General features: G+C 37.9%; 1 protein-coding gene across 1 annotated transcript in view; it reads left to right on the plus strand.

The window, feature by feature from the left end:
* Positions 1-21,498, plus strand: part of LOC145296840 (polypeptide N-acetylgalactosaminyltransferase-like) — a 1,498,391-nt gene that overhangs the window by 1,031,492 nt on the left and 445,401 nt on the right. The window contains exon 6 of the mRNA XM_080142960.1: positions 12,138-12,259. Within this exon, the coding sequence (XP_079999086.1) occupies positions 12,138-12,259 (122 nt within the window). The remainder of the gene's footprint in view (positions 1-12,137; positions 12,260-21,498) is intronic.

Genomic DNA, 21,498 nt, shown 5'->3' on the forward strand with positions numbered 1-21,498 from the left:
TGCTACCACTCATCTATTAAGCCGTATAGATTACAAATTTTGCTACCACTCATCTATTAAGCCGTATAGATTACAAATTTTTCTACCACTCATCTATTAAGCCGTATAGATTACAAATTTTTCTACCACTCATCTAGTAAGCCGTATAGATTACAAATTTTGCTACCACTCATCTGTTAAGCCGTATAGATTACAAATTTTGCTACCACTCATCTATTAAGCCGTATAGATTACAAATTTTGCTACCACTCATCTATTAAGCCGTATAGATTACAAATTTTGCTACCACTCATCTAGTAAGCCGTATAGATTACAAATTTTGCTACCACTCATCTAGTAAGCCGTATAGATTACAAATTTTGCTACCACTCATCTATTAAGCCGTATAGATTACAAATTTTTCTACCACTCATCTAGTAAGCCGTATAGATTACACATTTTACTACCACTCATCTAGTAAGCCGTATAGATTACAAATTTTGCTACCACTCATCTAGTAAGCCGTATAGATTACAAATTTTTCTACCACTCATCTATTAAGCCGTATAGATTACAAATGTTTCTACCACTCATCTATTAAGCCGTATAGATTACAAATTTTTCTACCACTCATCTAGTAAGCCGTATAGATTACAAATTTTTCTACCACTCATCTATTAAGCTGTATAGATTACAAATTTTGCTACCACTCATCTATTAAGCCGTATAGATTACAAATTTTTCTACCACTCATCTATTAAGCCGTATAGATTACAAATTTTGCTACCACTCATCTATTAAGCCGTATAGATTACAAATTTTTCTACCACTCATCTATTATGCCGTATAGATTACAAATTTTTCTACCACTCATCTATTAAGCCGTATAGATTACAAATTTTGCTACCACTCATCTATTAAGCCGTATAGATTACAAATTTTGCTACCACTCATCTAGTAAGCCGTATAGATTACAAATTTTTCTACCACTCATCTAGTAAGCCGTATAGATTACAAATTTTTCTACCACTCATCTATTAAGCCGTATAGATTACAAATGTTTCTACCACTCATCTATTAAGCCGTATAGATTACAAATTTTTCTACCACTCATCTAGTAAGCCGTATAGATTACAAATTTTTCTACCACTCATCTAGTAAGCCGTATAGATTACAAATTTTGCTACCACTCATCTATTAAGCCGTATAGATTACAAATTTTTCTACCACTCATCTAGTAAGCCGTATAGATTACAAATTTTGCTACCACTCATCTAGTAAGCCGTATAGATTACAAATTTTGCTACCACTTATCTATTAAGCCGTATAGATTACAAATTTTGCTACCACTCATCTATTAAGCCGTATAGATTACTAATTTTTCTACCACTCATCTATTAAGCCGTATAGATTACAAATTTTTCTACCACTTATCTAGTAAGCCGTATAGATTACAAATTTTGCTACCACTCATCTATTAAGCCGTATAGATTACAAATTTTGCTACCACTCATCTAGTAAGCCGTATAGATTACAAATTTTTCTACCACTCATCTATTAAGCCGTATAGATTACAAATTTTGCTACCACTCATCTAGTAAGCCGTATAGATTACAAATTTTGCTACCACTCATCTAGTAAGCCGTATAGATTACAAATTTTGCTACCACTCATCTAGTAAGCCGTATAGATACAAATTTTGCTACCACTCATCTAGTAAGCCGTATAGATTACAAATTTTTCTACCACTCATCTATTAAGCCGTATAGATTACAAATTTTTCTTCCACTCATCTAGTAAGCCGTATAGATTACAAATTTTGCTACCACTTATCTAGTAAGCCGTATAGATTACAAATTTTTCTACCACTCATCTATTAAGCCGTATAGATTACAAATTTTGCTACCACTCATCTAGTAAGCCGTATAGATTACAAATTTTTCTACCACTCATCTATTAAGCCGTATAGATTACAAATTTTGCTACCACTTATCTATTAAGCCGTATAGATTACAAATTTTGCTACCACTCATGTAGTAAGCCGTATAGATTACAAATTTTTCTACCACTCATCTAGTAAGCCGTATAGATTACAAATTTTGCTACCACTCATCTAGTAAGCCGTATAGATTACACATTTTGCTACCACTTATCTAGTAAGCCGTATAGATTACAAATTTTGCTACCACTCATCTGTTAAGCCGTATAGATTACAAAGTTTGCTACCACTCATCTAGTAAGCCGTATAGATTACAAATTTTGCTACCACTCATCTATTAAGCCGTATAGATTACAAATTTTGCTACCACTCATCTAGTAAGCCGTATAGATTACAAATTTTGCTACCACTCATCTAGTAAGCCGTATAGATTACAAATTTTGCTACCACTCATCTATTAAGCCGTATAGATTACAAATTTTTCTACCACTCATCTAGTAAGCCGTATAGATTACAAATTTTGCTACCACTCATCTAGTAAGCCGTATAGATTACAAATTTTGCTACCACTCATCTAGTAAGCCGTATAGATTACAAATTTTTCTACCACTCATCTATTAAGCCGTATAGATTACAAATGTTTCTACCACTCATCTATTAAGCCGTATAGATTACAAATTTTTCTACCACTCATCTAGTAAGCCGTATAGATTACAAATTTTTCTACCACTCATCTATTAAGCCGTATAGATTACAAATTTTGCTACCACTCATCTATTAAGCCGTATAGATTACAAATTTTTCTACCACTCATCTATTAAGCCGTATAGATTACAAATTTTTCTACCACTCATCTAGTAAGCCGTATAGATTACAAATTTTTCTACCACTCATCTGTTAAGCCGTATAGATTACAAAGTTTGCTACCACTCATCTAGTAAGCCGTATAGATTACAAATTTTGCTACCACTCATCTATTAAGCCGTATAGATTACAAATTTTGCTACCACTCATCTAGTAAGCCGTATAGATTACAAATTTTGCTACCACTCATCTAGTAAGCCGTATAGATTACAAATTTTGCTACCACTCATCTATTAAGCCGTATAGATTACAAATTTTTCTACCACTCATCTAGTAAGCCGTATAGATTACAAATTTTGCTACCACTCATCTAGTAAGCCGTATAGATTACAAATTTTGCTACCACTCATCTAGTAAGCCGTATAGATTACAAATTTTTCTACCACTCATCTATTAAGCCGTATAGATTACAAATGTTTCTACCACTCATCTATTAAGCCGTATAGATTACAAATTTTTCTACCACTCATCTAGTAAGCCGTATAGATTACAAATTTTTCTACCACTCATCTATTAAGCCGTATAGATTACAAATTTTGCTACCACTCATCTATTAAGCCGTATAGATTACAAATTTTTCTACCACTCATCTATTAAGCCGTATAGATTACAAATTTTTCTACCACTCATCTAGTAAGCCGTATAGATCACAGATTTTGCTACCACTCATCTAGTAAGCCGTATAGATTACAAATTTTTCTACCACTCATCTAGTAAGCCGTATAGATCACAGATTTTGCTACCACTCATCTAGTAAGCCGTATAGATTACAAATTTTGCTACCACTCATCTATTAAGCCGTATAGATTACAAATTTTGCTACCACTCATCTATTAAGCCGTATAGATTACAAATTTTGCTACCACTCATCTATTAAGCCGTATAGATTACAAATTTTTCTACCACTCATCTATTAAGCCGTATAGATTACAAATTTTTCTACCACTCATCTATTAAGCCGTATAGATTACAAATTTTGCTACCACTCATCTATTAAGCCGTATAGATTACAAATTTTGCTACCACTCATCTAGTAAGCCGTATAGATTACAAATTTTGCTACCACTCATCTAGTAAGCCGTATAGATTACAAATTTTGCTACCACTTATCTAGTAAGCCGTATAGATTACAAATTTTGCTACCACTCATCTAGTAAGCCGTATAGATTACAAATTTTTCTACCACTCATCTAGTAAGCCGTATAGATTACAAATTTTGCTACCACTTATCTAGTAAGCCGTATACATTACAAATTTTTCTACCACTCATCTATTAAGCCGTATAGATTACAAATTTTGCTACCACTCATCTAGTAAGCCGTATAGATTACAAATTCTTCTACCACTCATCTATTAAGCCGTATAGATTACAAATTTTTCTACCACTCATCTATTAAGCCGTATAGATTACAAATGTTTCTACCACTCATCTATTAAGCCGTATAGATTACAAATTTTGCTACCACTCATCTAGTAAGCCGTATAGATTCCAAATTTTGCTACCACTCATCTATTAAGCCGTATAGATTACAAATTTTGCTACCACTCATCTAGTAAGCCGTATAGATTACAAATTTTGCTACCACTCATCTATTAAGCCGTATAGATTACAAATTTTTCTACCACTCATCTATTAAGCCGTATAGATTACAAATTTTTCTACCACTCATCTATTAAGCCGTATAGATTACAAATTTTGCTACCACTCATCTATTAAGCCGTATAGATTACAAATTTTGCTACCACTCATCTAGTAAGCCGTATAGATTACAAATTTTGCTACCACTCATCTAGTAAGCCGTATAGATTACAAATTTTGCTACCACTTATCTAGTAAGCCGTATAGATTACAAATTTTGCTACCACTCATCTAGTAAGCCGTATAGATTACAAATTTTTCTACCACTCATCTAGTAAGCCGTATAGATTACAAATTTTGCTACCACTTATCTAGTAAGCCGTATACATTACAAATTTTTCTACCACTCATCTATTAAGCCGTATAGATTACAAATTTTGCTACCACTCATCTAGTAAGCCGTATAGATTACAAATTCTTCTACCACTCATCTATTAAGCCGTATAGATTACAAATTTTGCTACCACTTATCTATTAAGCCGTATAGATTACAAATTTTGCTACCACTCATCTAGTAAGCCGTATAGATTACAAATTTTTCTACCACTCATCTAGTAAGCCGTATAGATTACAAATTTTGCTACCACTTATCTAGTAAGCCGTATACATTACAAATTTTTCTACCACTCATCTATTAAGCCGTATAGATTACAAATTTTGCTACCACTCATCTAGTAAGCCGTATAGATTACAAATTCTTCTACCACTCATCTATTAAGCCGTATAGATTACAAATTTTGCTACCACTTATCTATTAAGCCGTATAGATTACAAATTTTGCTACCACTCATCTAGTAAGCCGTATAGATTACAAATTTTTCTACCACTCATCTAGTAAGCCGTATAGATTACAAATTTTTCTACCACTCATCTAGTAAGCCGTATAGATTACACATTTTGCTACCACTTATCTAGTAAGCCGTATAGATTACAAATTTTTCTACCACTCATCTATTAAGCCGTATAGATTACAAATTTTTCTACCACTCATCTATTAAGCCGTATAGATTACAAATTTTGCTACCACTCATCTATTAAGCCGTATAGATTACAAATTTTGCTACAACTCATCTAGTAAGCCGTATAGATTACAAATTTTGCTACCACTCATCTAGTAAGCCGTATAGATTACAAATTTTGCTACCACTTATCTAGTAAGCCGTATAGATTACAAATTTTGCTACCACTCATCTAGTAAGCCGTATAGATTACAAATTTTTCTACCACTCATCTAGTAAGCCGTATAGATTACAAATTTTGCTACCACTTATCTAGTCAGCCGTATACATTACAAATTTTTCTACCACTCATCTATTAAGCCGTATAGATTACAAATTTTGCTACCACTCATCTAGTAAGCCGTATAGATTACAAATTCTTCTACCACTCATCTATTAAGCCGTATAGATTACAAATTTTGCTACCACTTATCTATTAAGCCGTATAGATTACAAATTTTGCTACCACTCATCTAGTAAGCCGTATAGATTACAAATTTTTCTACCACTCATCTAGTAAGCCGTATAGATTACAAATTTTTCTACCACTCATCTAGTAAGCCGTATAGATTACACATTTTGCTACCACTTATCTAGTAAGCCGTATAGATTACAAATTTTTCTACCACTCATTTATTAAGCCGTATAGATTACAAATTTTGCTACCACTCATCTATTAAGCCGTATAGATTACAAATTTTGCTACCACTCATCTATTAAGCCGTATAGATTACAAATTTTTCTACCACTCATCTAGTAAGCCGTATAGATTACAAATTTTGCTACCACTCATCTGTTAAGCCGTATAGATTACAAAGTTTGCTACCACTCATCTAGTAAGCCGTATAGATTACAAATTTTGCTACCACTCATCTATTAAGCCGTATAGATTACAAATTTTGCTACCACTCATCTAGTAAGCCGTATAGATTACAAATTTTGCTACCACTCATCTAGTAAGCCGTATAGATTACAAATTTTTCTACCACTCATCTAGTAAGCCGTATAGATTACAAATTTTTCTACCACTCATCTAGTAAGCCGTATAGATTACAAATTTTGCTACCACTCATCTAGTAAGCCGTATAGATTACAAATTTTGCTACCACTCATCTAGTAAGCCGTATAGATTACAAATTTTTCTACCACTCATCTATTAAGCCGTATAGATTACAAATGTTTCTACCACTCATCTATTAAGCCGTATAGATTACAAATTTTTCTACCACTCATCTAGTAAGCCGTATAGATTACAAATTTTTCTACCACTCATCTATTAAGCTGTATAGATTACAAATTTTGCTACCACTCATCTATTAAGCCGTATAGATTACAAATTTTTCTACCACTCATCTATTAAGCCGTATAGATTACAAATTTTTCTACCACTCATCTAGTAAGCCGTATAGATCACAAATTTTGCTACCACTCATCTAGTAAGCCGTATAGATTACAAATTTTGCTACCACTCATCTATTAAGCCGTATAGATTACAAATTTTGCTACCACTCATCTATTAAGCCGTATAGATTACAAATTTTGCTACCACTCATCTATTAAGCCGTATAGATTACAAATTTTTCTACCACTCATCTATTAAGCCGTATAGATTACAAATTTTTCTACCACTCATCTATTAAGCCGTATAGATTACAAATTTTGCTACCACTCATCTATTAAGCCGTATAGATTACAAATTTTGCTACCACTCATCTAGTAAGCCGTATAGATTACAAATTTTGCTACCACTCATCTAGTAAGCCGTATAGATTACAAATTTTGCTACCACTTATCTAGTAAGCCGTATAGATTACAAATTTTGCTACCACTCATCTAGTAAGCCGTATAGATTACAAATTTTGCTACCACTCATCTAGTAAGCCGTATAGATTACAAATTTTGCTACCACTCATCTATTAAGCCGTATAGATTACAAATTTTTCTACCACTCATCTATTAAGCCGTATAGATTACAAATTTTTCTACCACTCATCTAGTAAGCCGTATAGATTACAAATTTTTCTACCACTCATCTAGTAAGCCGTATAGATTACAAATTTTTCTACCACTCATCTATTAAGCCGTATAGATTACAAATGTTTCTACCACTCATCTATTAAGCCGTATAGATTACAAATTTTTCTACCACTCATCTAGTAAGCCGTATAGATTACAAATTTTTCTACCACTCATCTATTAAGCTGTATAGATTACAAATTTTGCTACCACTCATCTATTAAGCCGTATAGATTACAAATTTTTCTACCACTCATCTATTAAGCCGTATAGATTACAAATTTTTCTACCACTCATCTAGTAAGCCGTATAGATCACAAATGTTGCTACCACTCATCTAGTAAGCCGTATAGATTACAAATTTTTCTACCACTCATCTATTAAGCCGTATAGATTACAAATTTTGCTACCACTCATCTATTAAGCCGTATAGATTACAAATTTTGCTACCACTCATCTATTAAGCCGTATAGATTACAAATTTTTCTACCACTCATCTATTAAGCCGTATAGATTACAAATTTTTCTACCACTCATCTATTAAGCCGTATAGATTACAAATTTTGCTACCACTCATCTATTAAGCCGTATAGATTACAAATTTTGCTACCACTCATCTAGTAAGCCGTATAGATTACAAATTTTGCTACCACTCATCTAGTAAGCCGTATAGATTACAAATTTTGCTACCACTTATCTAGTAAGCCGTATAGATTACAAATTTTGCTACCACTCATCTATTAAGCCGTATAGATTACAAATTTTGCTACCACTCATCTATTAAGCCGTATAGATTACAAATTTTGCTACCACTCATCTATTAAGCCGTATAGATTACAAATTTTTCTACCACTCATCTATTAAGCCGTATAGATTACAAATTTTTCTACCACTCATCTATTAACCCGTATAGATTACAAATTTTGCTACCACTCATCTATTAAGCCGTATAGATTACAAATTTTGCTACCACTCATCTAGTAAGCCGTATAGATTACAAATTTTGCTACCACTCATCTAGTAAGCCGTATAGATTACAAATTTTGCTACCACTTATCTAGTAAGCCGTATAGATTACAAATTTTGCTACCACTCATCTAGTAAGCCGTATAGATTACAAATTTTGCTACCACTCATCTAGTAAGCGGTATAGATTACAAATTTTGCTACCACTCATCTATTAAGCCGTATAGATTACAAATTTTTCTACCACTCATCTATTAAGCCGTATAGATTACAAATTTTTCTACCACTCATCTAGTAAGCCGTATAGATTACAAATTTTTCTACCACTCATCTAGTAAGCCGTATAGATTACAAATTTTGCTACCACTCATCTATTAAGCCGTATAGATTACAAATGTTTCTACCACTCATCTATTAAGCCGTATAGATTACAAATTTTTCTACCACTCATCTAGTAAGCCGTATAGATTACAAATTTTTCTACCACTCATCTATTAAGCTGTATAGATTACAAATTTTGCTACCACTCATCTATTAAGCCGTATAGATTACAAATTTTTCTACCACTCATCTATTAAGCCGTATAGATTACAAATTTTTCTACCACTCATCTAGTAAGCCGTATAGATCACAAATGTTGCTACCACTCATCTAGTAAGCCGTATAGATTACAAATTTTTCTACCACTCATCTATTAAGCCGTATAGATTACAAATTTTGCTTCCACTCATCTATTAAGCCGTATAGATTACAAATTTTGCTACCACTCATCTATTAAGCCGTATAGATTACAAATTTTTCTACCACTCATCTATTAAGCCGTATAGATTACAAATTTTTCTACCACTCATCTATTAAGCCGTATAGATTACAAATTTTGCTACCACTCATCTATTAAGCCGTATAGATTACAAATTTTGCTACCACTCATCTAGTAAGCCGTATAGATTACAAATTTTGCTACCACTCATCTAGTAAGCCGTATAGATTACAAATTTTGCTACCACTTATCTAGTAAGCCGTATAGATTACAAATTTTGCTACCACTCATCTAGTAAGCCGTATAGATTACAAATTTTGCTACCACTCATCTAGTAAGCCGTATAGATTACAAATTTTTCTACCACTCATCTATTAAGCCGTATAGATTACAAATTTTTCTACCACTCATCTAGTAAGCCGTATAGATTACAAATTTTTCTACCACTCATCTAGTAAGCCGTATAGATTACAAATTTTTCTACCACTCATCTAGTAAGCCGTATAGATTACAAATTTTGCTACCACTCATCTAGTAAGCCGTATAGATTACAAATTTGATTACAATGCCAAGTACATAATTCTATCAATTACACAAGCAAGAAAAATAATAGTGCAGATATAGTTTGTTAAAATAAATTTTGGTTTTTATTTTTCTTTGTATTTCTTCGGACTACTATTCTCATCCAGAATGTTATATTCACGTTTTGGACGATCTAACCCCTGGCCTTCTTCGAGTACATCTTTTCAAACTTTAGGCGAACCGTGTCGTATAACAGTTCCTAGAGGGAGATGGATATGATAGACAACAAACAAATGATAATAGCAGTGTTTTGTTTTACATTGACATACGTTTGTTTTTGTGTTTTGTGAACTACATTACTGAAGACGGGAGTAACCACCAACAGCACAAAGAAATAATATACTTTATATGTTGGGTCATCCCATAAGATATACTAATTTTGGATCTGAATATAAAGTTACAGATTTGTGACTTAGATGATAACCTACACATAATTTCCATTATAATAAGATGTGTGTCTTGATATTCTTTTATTTGCTGTTTCATTTGAATAAGAATCAATAAATGATACCCAACGTTACTCTATTTTTGATCGCAATCTTTTCACGTTTGCATTTGATTGAACAGAATGAATCCAGTTGAAAGCCTTTTCATGAAAATATATGTAATGCTTGCTTTGCATAGAATGTGTTATTGGGGGGGGGGCTGAACTCTATTTCTGCCAATGGGTAAACAATATTTGAAAATGTGCTTTTATTTGTATACTGATAAGTCCCACTCAAGGGGGGGGGGGTTACAGCGAGAACAAAATCTTTTTTTGTTGTTCATAGTCTTTTGTGTGGAAGTTTAAATCGTAGACATTTGTTTGCATGCAACCTTTCCATTAGCAAAAGATCATTGACTCAGAAGTTTTGTTGGATGTAAATTTTTTGTTGTTTCATGTTTATTTATTTCATGTTTATTTATTTCATATTATTAATCCTGTTTTGACTTTTATTTTGTCCCCTCCCCTCTTTCCACTTCATCCCCTTCCTCCGTTTTCATTAGTTTTTTTATTTCATTTCTTTTCATTTAACATCTCCACTCACATTTTTATCACTTATATTTTTTCACCTCCCATTTTCATATATTTTTTTTATTTTCTTTCTGTTGCTTTTGTTTCTATCATTCTTAAAACTCTTCTTTATTTTGTTTACTTGATTCCCCACGAGGACAGAGTTAGACACAAGGTCGATTTTTAATGTGGGGGAACCAGCTTCTCAAAAAGCGGCACTCTGGTTAGTAACAAAAAAAAATCTATCAGTCATAAATACCTGAATACCCTTTATGTAAAATTTCAAATGTTTAGATCAGAAATTGTCTGAGTAATTTGGTAGAGACCGCAGAGGTCAATATTTTAAAAACTTTAACCCCTATTATGACCCCTTAACATATTTTTTTTTTTTGCTCAAATCAAGTTATTAAGTTAGAGAACCAATATCTAAAATTTCAAGTGTTAGACCCAAAATTGGCGGAGAAGTTTGGTAGAGTTTTCAAAGGTCAAATCCTTGAACTTTGACCCCTTAACAGCCAAATTTTTGGGCGAATACCGATTAAAAAGATTTTCCGAAATCTCAGTTCCCTGTATATAAAATTTCGAGTCTGTAGACTTGACAGAGTTATTGCGTAGGGAAATGTATACAGACACACAGACACGTTCACTTTTATAGATATACTAGCATTTCAGCCCGGCATTGGCCGGGTGTTTGAATGTGTGTGTTGAGCAAAAAAAAAAAAAAGTGGTAGTAGGAAGGCAGGCTCGAACCCGTACCGCGAAGGAGGAAAAGAATGGGGGAAAAACCTGACAGCTTTGCTGTTATGACACTCTGACGAGTGCCATAACAGCAAAGCTGTCAGGTTGCCGGAAGTGACGTAGGTTTTAATTAAGGCTAGACAATCGAAAGGAGAGGATAACATTCAAAAATATCGGCGAAAAAAGCGACCCCCCTGTAGAAAAGTGCCCAGTTGAATGTGAATGTGTTTAGCCAATTTTTCATATTTGTCATCTGAAAGGTCGAACTTCACAACGATACTGATGTTGTAAAAATCCGTCGCTTGTGTCGAAAGTTTTAGCCAGATATTCAAACATACATACTTAGAGGAAGATTAAATGGTTTGATGAAGTTCATTTTTCAGCTGTCACTTTTAATCGCTGTGTTTGATACTTGGATTTTTGGATTGTGTGAATTATTTCAGAACTCCTACGATAGATGTTAACGTTGGAGCATTGGTCGAACCATGTAATATTTATCTAATATTATTTAGCACTTTCGAAAAAATGTTATTTTTAGTTCATGTTACGAATATGTTTGAACTTAATGAATTTATAGAGAGTAAATATTTATGTATCTTTTCACATCCTTACATGCATAAATATCTTTCGTTGTCTTAGTTTATTTGTTTCATTTCTTTTAGGATTAATGCGATCGCGAGTTTACGGCGCTGATGCAGCCACTGGCAGGATTCTAACATTTCTTGATAGTCATTGTGAATGCAATGAGAACTGGATTGAACCATTGCTTCAACGGGTTACAGAGGTGAGTTGACATTTTTTTTTTTCAGTTTTAGCTATTTTTAATTTGTTGAAAACATCATCTTAAAACGACGCGAACATTTTAAAATAGTTGTTTTCTTTTTTTCCACCTGAAAGAATAAAAGTTAAGAAAATGATTGTAAAATCATGTGAAAACCATGAGTCAATAAAACATAAAACTTATTTATGTTTTTGTACAAAGCAATAAAACATAAAACTTATTTATGTTTTTGTACAAAGCAATAAAACATAAAACTTTGTTATGTTTTTGTACAAAGCAATAAAAAAAAATACAATTATCTAATTTAAATACGTGGACATTATATTTTAAATTTCCAACATTGAAAAAGTCACATGGTTTAAGCCACTTTTAGGAGTATGATGTTAGCATTGTAAGGAAAAAGTGTAAGGAAAAATTCAAGATGGCGCCCGACTCTCTCTTTAACATGGTAAGATATCCTCAACACGGCACAAGAAGCAACAGCCACACGATTCCCCAGCCAACTCAATCGTCACTGCCCCACGTCTTTCCCCTCACCCGCTTTTATCGTCGTTCTAGGCCGGCTAAATTTGCATATTCCGAGAATTCGTGTGACTTTGCGAGACATCATACTTTACAAAAGACGGCGGTCGCCATCTTGGTCCTTCTTTTCTATTTTTGGTCGGTAACGCTGAGCTGGTCTCGAGGTAAGTCTTTTTCCCCTCATCCGTCTCTCCCACGTACCCACACAACACGCAAACACGCAGGCGCTTATCTCCTGGATGCACGTTACACTCCCCCCTGATCTGATGATCACATAGAGAGCACTGGGGGGGTGGCCTTTTAGTGCGTGTGCTTCTGCGAAGAGGTACATTCACTGTTTCAGATTCGGGCTCTGGATCTGGTTCCGCCTCATCAGATGAAGTATCGCTATCAGTCTCTGGAAGGGGCTCACTGAATCCGTGCATCGGCAGCTCATCGCTAGACGCTTCACTGCTTTCTTCTGTAGTTGTATGACGCACCTCGGTAGCTGGGCAAAGATCTCGCACATGTCGTGGGGTTCCATCGACCAAAACAGACTGCTGGCTAATCACTCCAGATATGTGTCCTCGCTTAAACTTGTCGATGCACCGATTTCCTGGAGGCCGCACCCACACTGGATCTCCCACTTCATATCTGTTATATGTTCCCTTGTCGGTTGGCTGCGTAGTGTTGATTCCCTTCACTCCGACTCGGTACGTGTAAATAGCATTCGCAGGTGCGGTTGAAGGGGACGTCCCGTCCTTTGGCGTAATGTTGTACCAATATGTTGCTTCCGCAATAGTACATCGCTTCCTGGCAGCAATTCTCTTGATGCTGCGATGGCTTCTTTCAGCAATGCCATTTCCTGACGGCACATGCGCACATCGCAACCGTAGTTGGACGCCCCACTCATCTAACAACTGCCGGACTGGCTACAAAACGCTGCATCATTGTCAGTCAGGAGCTCTTCCGGCGCACCTCGCTCAAAAAAAATGGATGATAGGTGGCGAACAACATTTGCTGAATCCTGTCTGGTCATCTGCCACCACACCGCAAATCTAGTAGGCCCGCAATCAATGAGAGTTAGAAAGGGCTTGCCATTGTAATGGGTAATATCCATGGCCAGCCGCTGCCACACACTCTCAACTTCCAAGCGACCCTTCTGCCATCGCTCTGGTGCAGGATCAATAGACTGGCAAGCCTCACAATTTCTGACGATCTGTCTGACATCCATCTTGGTCACTGCTGGGTATGCACGCCTCACAAAATAAAGGGTCCTCTTGATACCCGGATGTCCGCTCTGTGCATGAATTTTTTGTATTTGACATGGGTCGATTGCAACTGCACAAGATCGAGCAGTAATCTCCATTCCCATCTTCGCGGCTTCATACCATTTGTGAGGTACACGGGTCAGTTGGTCAGCACGATTACAATGTGATGGCACCAGAGTGACGCTCAGTGATAGCCCATACTCAGATACCAGGTTTTTTAGCGTGTCTAGCCTTCTCCGTATTAACATTTCGCTTGCTGCCTTGGTACGGATTCGTGTCCGTCCTGAAAATGTGTCAGACACCCAGTGGTAGACACAGAGAGAATCTGTGTACAAGGTCAACTTCTTAGACTGCCACTGCAGGGCCAGATTTACCCCCTTTACAACAGCGTCCAGCTCTGCTAGGTTGATATGCTGAGAATCTGTTACGGGTCGCAGCCAACACGCATCCTCGAACACGTTTCCTCCTTGCTCCAACGATACTCCCAACGCCAAAGAACTGGCATCAACCCACACACCTACGTTGTCTCCGTTAACACACCACCGCCCACAGGCAGGGTCCTTCTTGTTCACTCTCTCCAGTGTCTCTTTAATCATCAGAGTTAGTAGGACATCATCGGATATGTCATCCCAACCCGTGGTTGTTAAATTTGCTCTGCGTTTAATCACACCAACAGCTGCGCGGAGCCAGCCACAGACCGGTAAGTGACCAACAAGTTTTCCACACCAAGAAAAAACGGTCCGCCTTGTAACGAGGTTGGGGATGCTTGGAATTTCACTGCCACGCCTCCATTGTAGGGTGCCATCTTCTTCATAAACATCCAATCCCAATACACGTGCTCCTTCCCTTAAACGTTCGGGATTCTTGCATTCCAGACCAAACTGAGCCAACTTTTCTTTGACACACGACGCAGACTGTACATCTTCATTGGCGTATACGTCATCAATGTAAGCTGACGTTGAGTCCCTCATGGGCTTTTCTTGGGACAATACTGTGTTGACAATAGTCTTCATGATCTGTGGTGCCACATTTAGGCCGAAGCCAAGGCGTGTAAGGCAGTACCTCTGCCCCTGGAACCAAACTGTCTGGAACGGCCACAACGTCTCATCAACTCACACCTGTAAATAGGCTTTTCGCAAATCCAATATTGAGACATTAGTGCCTTTCTGACGCCATTCCCTCAACTTACTGGCGCATACATCAGCATCGGCAGTGTAGGCTTCAATATGCTTGTTAAGCTCCCTATAGTCCAGCACGGGCCGTACTTTCGACTTGTTATGCTGGACTACTGCCGTCAAGGGTATTAGACCCTTCGGAGGCCCAAGCTTGTCCTCAGGGTAGGGGATTAACCAGCCATCTTGGATCCACGCCTTTAGTTCCCTTTCGTATTCTGCTCGGGCCTCACTGGGTATAGGGTACTCTGCAACCCCATTCTTGAGTTTAGTCGGTGCCATTCCCTCGGTCCACTTTCAAGCTGCAATCCAGGCCCTCTTGCGCGAGTCGTAGTCCACTGTAAAATCCGGCCGATCGATATGGAGCGCTGCACACACTGGGGCCTCTAAGAATCGCACCTTTCCATCCCGATGAATTGCGACTCCCCCCAGCGCCTTGATGGCATCGTATCTGAGCAACAGGTCAAACCCCAGGAGATTTCCTTGGGTCACGAGCACATTGATCTTAGTGGCTGCACCAGTGTCTGTGTAGATCTTGACAGTTCCAGCTCCACAGCATGTCTGGGTCTCGCCTCCTATCGTGGTGACTTTGATCTTCCTCTTAGTCCAACTTGGACACAGCCTGGTGCTCACTATAGTATGCGAACAGCCTGAGTCGAGAAGTGCTGAGCAGGGTATCCTGTTTACGTAGACGGTCATTACTGGTTGCGCCTTGTTCAAATTTTGCTCGGGGAGCAGGGCGGCGCTGACGTCCTCTCCCCTGATACGTTTCCCACACAGTTTTGGGCTAGATGCCCCAAACCGCCACACTTAAAACAGCGCACACGCCCCCTGTTGGTGCAATTCCTTGCAAAATGTCCGCGTCGGCCGCAGCGAAAACATTTCCCATTGCTTGCAGGGTTCTGATTCGGAATCTCCCGAGCGCAAATCTGGCCTGTCTGTGTCGCCATCACAACTGGTTCCCCCAGGTCCTCCTCATCTTTGATGATGGCTCGAGCACGTTCCATCAAGTGTTCCATGGTCATTGTTGAAACGCTGGTTGAGGCTCTCAGTAGCTGCTTCACCCGAGTGGGAAGGCTCGCCACAAACGCGTACGCGAGCGTCTGCTCCGACACCCCTCCACCGAACAGAACTGCAAGTTTCTTTAACTCAGCGAAGAAAACGTCCACGCTTTCCTCCGGTAGAAGTTTTCGGGAAGCAAATTTTTCATAGGCCGTACAAGGATCCATGGCAAATGCCTTGTACAGCGCAGCTTTAATTGCGGTGACATCTCCCTTTTCGGCAGCACTGAGTTGCTGATATACACTCAAGGCACCCCCAGCCAATCTCAGGGGAATTACAGTGTGTACCCTTTTCACCTCACAAAGGTCGCACGTCAGCTCGACCCTTTCAACCCAGTCGACGATGGACGTGGACCCGTCAAACTCGGGTATGAGCTTTAAGTCAAATTTCGACTCGGTCATAGTCCTAGAGGCCAAATGGCCGGAATAGCTTGTAAGGAAAAAGTGTAAGGAAAAATTCAAGATGGCGCCCGACTCTCTCTTTAACACGGTAAGATATCCTCAACACGGCACAAGAAGCAACAGCCACACGATTCCCCAGCCAACTCAATCGTCACTGCCCCACGTCTTTCCCCTCACCCGCTTTTATCGTCGTTCTAGGCCGGCTAAATTTGCATATTCCGAGAATTCGTGTGACTTTGCAAGACATCATACTTTACAAAAGACGGCGGTCGCCATCTTGGTCCTTCTTTTCTATTTTTGGTTGATAACGCTGAGCTGGTCTCGAGGTAAGTCTTTTTCCCCTCATCCGTCTCTCCCACGTACCCACACAACATGCAAACACGCGGGCGCTTATCTCCTGGATGCACGTTACAAGCATCTTCATTTTTCCATGACATGTCAATCCAACGGTGTTTCATGCCAAATATAGTGCAATTCTGACCAATTCTTTTGGATTCTATATTATTATTAGTAGTAGTATTAATAGTAACAGAATCGTGTTTTGTCATTACCTGCAAAAGTAAACTCTTAGTCCTAAGCTAGAAAAATTGAATTATTTGCTGCTTATAGTTGTCCGGCAGAGACCTCATGATATTAATCTAAAATAAAAACTGAAAAATAAAAAAATAGTGAAAAAATACTTTTTAGTCAGTAATAGTTTTTTTTTCAAAGGAAACGAGAATACAATAGAAATTTAAAATCTAATATTATACAAAAGATGAATTAATGAACGTTTCTTTTCCTAATGTATTTTTCTTCCTTTTTCTTTCGCCTATATACTTATTCGAAGAAGTAGGACATATTACTATAGCAAAAGCGAAAAGGATGGCATAATTATCCTATGAAGAATACTTTCCTGTGTAAGTGGGTGGTATTGGTAGTACATCTGAGTGTGAGAGTGAAAATACCTCCCACTTTCCGTATAACTGACAGTGTTAGAAGTGTAAATAAATAGTAGTAAAATTGCTTACCTCTGGATTTAGTGCGATTTTAATAATAGAAATGCTTATTATGAGTACTATTTTTATATAAGCATTTAGTAAAGGCATGAAGTCACTTGATATAAGGAACTAACAATTACAAAAGATTATTGTTGTAAAGACAGGAGAGTTTAGGATTGAAAAGACCAAGCAAGAAAACAATGAGCAGGAAGAAACTTTCATAACGTTGCAATACTTGGGAAGAAGCTACTGGAATAAGAAGCTATATTACAATGAGGTATTAAAACAATGAATAGATAGAAATAATTACACTAACGAGTCAAACGAGATAGAACAAAGGAAACGGGGAATAAATCAGGCAATTTTGAAGAACAGATGTCATATTAGTATTATAAAACAAGACTAACAACAAGGTTGCAGTGAAGAAGAAGAAAAGGTGGGATTACAAGTGAAGAAGAAAAGGTGGGACAACAAGTGAAGAAGAAAAGGTGGGATTACAAGTGAAGAAAAAAAGGTGGGACTACAAGTGAAGAAGAAAAGGTGGGAATACAAGTGAAGAAGAAAATGTGGGACTACAAGTGAAGAAGAAAAGGTGGGACTACAAGTGAAGAAGAAAAGGTGGGACTACAAGTGAAGAAGAAAATGTGGGACTACAAGTGAAGAAGAAAAGGTGGGACTACAAGTGAAGATGAAAATGTGGAACTACAAGTGAAGAAGAAAGGGTGGGACTACAAGTGAAGAAGCAAGGGTGGGACTACAAGTCAAAAAGAAAGGGTGGGACTACAAGTGAAGAAGAAAAGGTGGGACTACAAGTGAAGAAGAAAGGGTGGGACTACAAGTGAAGAAGAAAAGGTGGGACTACAAATGAAGAAGAAAAGGTGGGACTACAAGTGAAGATGAAAATGTGGAATTACAAGTGAGGAAGAAAAGGTGGGACTACAAGTGAAGAAGAAAGGGTGGGACTACAAGTAAAGATGAAAATGTGGAACTACAAGTGAAGAAGAAAAGGTGGGACTACAAGTGAAGAAGAAAGGGTGGGACTACAAGTGAAGAAGAAAAGGTGGGACTACAAGTGAAGAAGAAAGGGTGGGACTACAAGTGAAGAAGAAAGGGTGGGACTACAAGTGAAGAAGAAAAGGTGGGACAACAAATGAAGAAGAAAAGGTGGGACTACAAGTGAAGAAGAAAGGGTGGGACTACACGTGATGAAGAAAAGGTGGAACTACAAGTGAAGAAGAAAGGGTGGGACTACAAGTGAAGAAGAAAAGGTGGGACTACAAGTGAAGAAGAAAAGGTGGGACTACAAATGAAGAAGAAAAGGTGGGACTACAAGTGAAGAAGAAAGGGTGGGACTACAAGTGAAGAAGAAAAGGTGGGACTACAAGTGAAGAAGAAAGGGTGGAACTACAAGTGAAGAAGAAAGGGTGGGACTACAAGTGAAGAGAAAAAGGTGGGACTACAAGTGAAGAATGAAGAAGAAAATGTGGGACTACAAATAGAGAAGAAAAGGTGGGATTACAAGTGTAGATAAAAATGTGGGACTACAAGTGAAGAAGAAAAGGTGCGACTACAAGTGAAGAAGAAAAGGTGGGACTACAAGTTAAGAAGAAAGGGTGGGACTACAAGTCAAAAAGAAAGGGTGGGACTACAAGTGAAGAAGAAAAGGTGGGACTACAAGTGAAGAATAAAGGGTGGGACTGCAAGTGAAGAAGCAAGGGTGGGACTACAAGTGAAGAAGAAAAGGTGGGACTACAAGTTAAGAAGAAAGGGTGGGACTACAAGTCAAAAAGAAAGGGTGGGACTACAAGTGAAGAAGAAAAGGTGGGACTACAAGTGAAGAAGAAAAGGTGGGACTACAAGTGAAGAAGAAAGGGTGGGACTACAAGTCAAATAGAAAGGGTGGGACTTCAAGTGAAGAAGAAAAGGTGGGACTACAAGTGAAGAAGCAAGGGTGGGACTACAAATGAAGAAGCAAGGGTGGGACTACAAGTGAAGAAGAAAAGGTGGAACTACACGTCAAAATGAAAGGGTGGGACTACAAGTGCAGAAGAAAGAGTAGGACTACAAGTGAAGAAGAAAAGGTGGTACTACAAGTGAAGAAGAAAGGGTGGGACTACAAGTGAAGAAGAAAGGGTGGGACTATAAGTGAAAAAGAAAAGTTGGGACTACAAGTGAAGAAGAAAGGCTGGGACTACAAGTGAAGAAGAAAAGGTGGGACTACAAGTGATGAAGAAAAGGTGGGACTACAAGTGAAGATGAAAAGGTGGTACTACAAGTTAAGATGAAAAGGTGGGACTACAAGTGAAGATGAAAAGGTGGGACTACAAGTGAAGAAGCAAGGTTGGGACTACAAGTGAAGATGAAAATGTGGAACTACAAGTGAAGAAGAAAGGGTGGGACTAACAGTGAAGATGAAAAGGTGGGACTACAAGTGAAGAAGAAAAGGTGGGACTACAAGTGAAGACGAAAGGGTGGAACTACAAGTGAAGAAGAAAGGGTGGGACTACAAGTAAAGAGAAAAAGGTGGGACTACAAGTGAAGAAGAAATGGTGGGACTGCAAGTGAAGAAGAAAATGTGGGACTACAAATGAAGAAGAAAAGGTGGGATTACAAGTGTAGATGAAAATGTGGGACTACAAGTGAAGAAGAAAAGGTGCGACTACAAGTGAAGAAGAAAAGGTGGGACTACAAGTGAAGGTGAAAAGGTGGGACTACAAGTGAAGAAGAAAAGGTGCGACTACAAGTGAAAAAGAAAAATTGGGACTACAAGTGAAAAAGAAAGGGTGGGACTACAAGTGAAGAAGAAAAGGTGGGACTACAAGTGAAGAAGAAAGGGTGGGAATACAAGTGAAAAAGAAAAGGTGGGACTATAAGTGAAAAAGAAAGGGTGGGACTACAAGTGAAGAAGAAAAGGTGGGACTACAAGTGAAGAAAAAGGGTGGGACTACAAGTGAAGAAGAAAGGGTGGGGCTACAAGTGAAGAAGAAAAGGTGGTACTACAAGTGAAGAAGAAAAAGTGGGACTACAAGTGAAGAAGAAAGGGTGGGACTACAAGTGAAGAAGAAAGGGTGGGACTACAAGTGAAGAAGAAAGGGTGGGACTACAAGTGAAGAAGAAAAGGTGGGACTACAAGTGAAGAAGAAAGGGTGGGACTACAAGTGAAGAAGAAAAGGTGGGACTACAAGTGATGAAGAAAAGGTGGGACTACAAGTGAAGAAGAAAAGGTAGGACTACAAGTGAGGAAGAAAGGGTGGGACTACAAGTGAAGAAAGGGTGGGACTACAAGTGAAGAAGAAAAGGTGGGACTACAAGTGAAGAAGAAAAGGTGGGACTACAAGTGAAGAAGAAAGGGTGGGACTACAAGTGAAGAAGAAAAGGTGGGACTACAAGTGAAGAAGAAAAGGTGGGACTACAAGTGAAGAAGAAAGGATGGGACTACAAGTGAAGAAAGGGTGGGACTACAAGTGAAGAAGAAAAGGTGGGACTACAAGTGAAGAAGAAAGGGTGGAACTACAAGTGAAGAAGAAAAGGTGGGACTACAAGTGAAGAAGAAAGGGTGGGACTACAAGTGGAGAAGAAAGGGTGGGACTACAAGTGAAGAGAAAAAGGTGGGACTACAAGTGAAGAAGAAAGGGTGGGACTACAAGTGAAGAAAGGGTGGGACTACAAGTGAAGAAGAAAAGGTGGGACTACAAGTGAAGAAGAAAGGGTGGAACTACAAGTGAAGAAGAAAAGGTGGGACTACAAGTGAAGAAGAAAGGGTGGGACTACAAGTGAAGAAGAAAGGGTGGGACTACAAGTGAAGAAGAAAAGGTGGGACTGCAAGTGATGAAGAAAAGGTGGGACTACAAGTGA

Source organism: Euprymna scolopes, chromosome 17 (assembly GCF_053919585.1).
Source record: "Euprymna scolopes isolate OS-2025 chromosome 17, ASM5391958v1, whole genome shotgun sequence".
Lineage (NCBI taxonomy): Eukaryota > Metazoa > Mollusca > Cephalopoda > Sepiida > Sepiolidae > Euprymna > Euprymna scolopes.